The 1364-nt window shown below is 50.2% G+C and overlaps 1 protein-coding gene across 1 annotated transcript; it reads left to right on the forward strand.

The window, feature by feature from the left end:
- Positions 1-410: 410 nt before the first annotated feature.
- Positions 411-1364, forward strand: LOC112609032 (olfactory receptor 2T27). The gene has a single exon (XM_025361337.1). It carries the CDS (start codon positions 411-413, stop codon positions 1362-1364), a length of 954 nt encoding a protein of 317 aa, XP_025217122.1.

Genomic DNA, 1364 nt, shown 5'->3' on the forward strand with positions numbered 1-1364 from the left:
TCAATGCAGTTATTCAATAGGCAACATATGTACTCTTGGTGATATTCAAACTGTGGTATAAGGAGAACAGTCTAGGATGGGGACAATCCTCCTTTCCTCCCACCACCCTCTCCTATTTAATCAGGCTGGTTCCTTAAGTGCATCGCCCCGATGTAAGGTGGTACTCGAAAGATAGAAGTGAATGAACAAAGATTGTTTCATCATGAACTCTAGTAGTCACCAAATCAAGAAAATCATCTTGAATTATATGAGAATGTAGCACAATCCTGCTCAGGCAGCTCTCAGGAAATTGTTATGAGCTTCAGGAAGATGACTTTACCTTGGTTTGTTCATGACTGCTTCATAATGTTTTAGGTAAATCAGATACCTTTCCAACTTTATCATGTCTCTCTTGTGTACCCTACAGAGCTATGGAGCGGGGCAATTATTCCGTGTATGCCGACTTCATCCTCTTGGGTTTGTTCAGCAACGCCCGTTTCCCCTGGCTTCTCTTTGCCCTCGTTCTCCTGGTCTTTTTGACCTCTGTGGCCAGCAACATGGCCATGATCATTCTCATCCACATAGACTCCCGCCTCCACACCCCCATGTACTTCCTGCTCAGCCAGCTCTCCCTCATGGACATCCTGTACATTTCCACCATTGTGCCCAAAATGCTGGTGGACCAGGTGATGAGCCAGAGAGCCATTTCCTTTGCAGGATGCACTGCCCAACACTTCCTCTACCTGACCTTAGCAGGGGCTGAGTTCTTCCTCCTAGGACTCATGTCCTATGATCGCTACATAGCCGTCTGCAACCCTCTCCGCTACCCTGTCCTCATGAGCCGCAGGGTCTGCTGGTTGATTGTGGCGGCAGCCTGGCTGGGAGGGTCTGTGGATGGTTTCCTGCTCACCCCCGTCACCATGCAGTTCCCCTTCTGTGCCTCTCGGGAGATCAACCACTTCTTCTGCGAGGTCCCTGCCCTTCTGAAGCTCTCCTGCACAGACACATCAGCCTACGAGACAGCCATGTATGTCTGCTGCATTATGATGCTCCTCATCCCTTTCTCTGTCATCTCAGCCTCGTACACAAGAATTCTCATGACTGTTTATGGGATGAGTGAGGCAGAGGGGAGGCGAAAGGCTGTGGCCACCTGCTCCTCACACATGGTGGTGGTCGGCCTCTTCTATGGGGCTGCCATGTACACATACGTGCTGCCTCACTCTTACCACACCCCTGAGCAGGACAAAGCTGTGTCTGCCTTCTACACCATCCTCACTCCCATGCTCAACCCACTCATTTATAGCCTTAGGAACAAGGATGTCACAGGGGCCCTACAGAAGGTGGTGGGGAGGTGTGTGTCCTCAGGAAAGGTAACCACTTTCTAA

The sequence above is a fragment of the Theropithecus gelada genome, chromosome 1 (genome assembly GCF_003255815.1).
Source record: "Theropithecus gelada isolate Dixy chromosome 1, Tgel_1.0, whole genome shotgun sequence".
Classification (NCBI taxonomy): domain Eukaryota; kingdom Metazoa; phylum Chordata; class Mammalia; order Primates; family Cercopithecidae; genus Theropithecus; species Theropithecus gelada.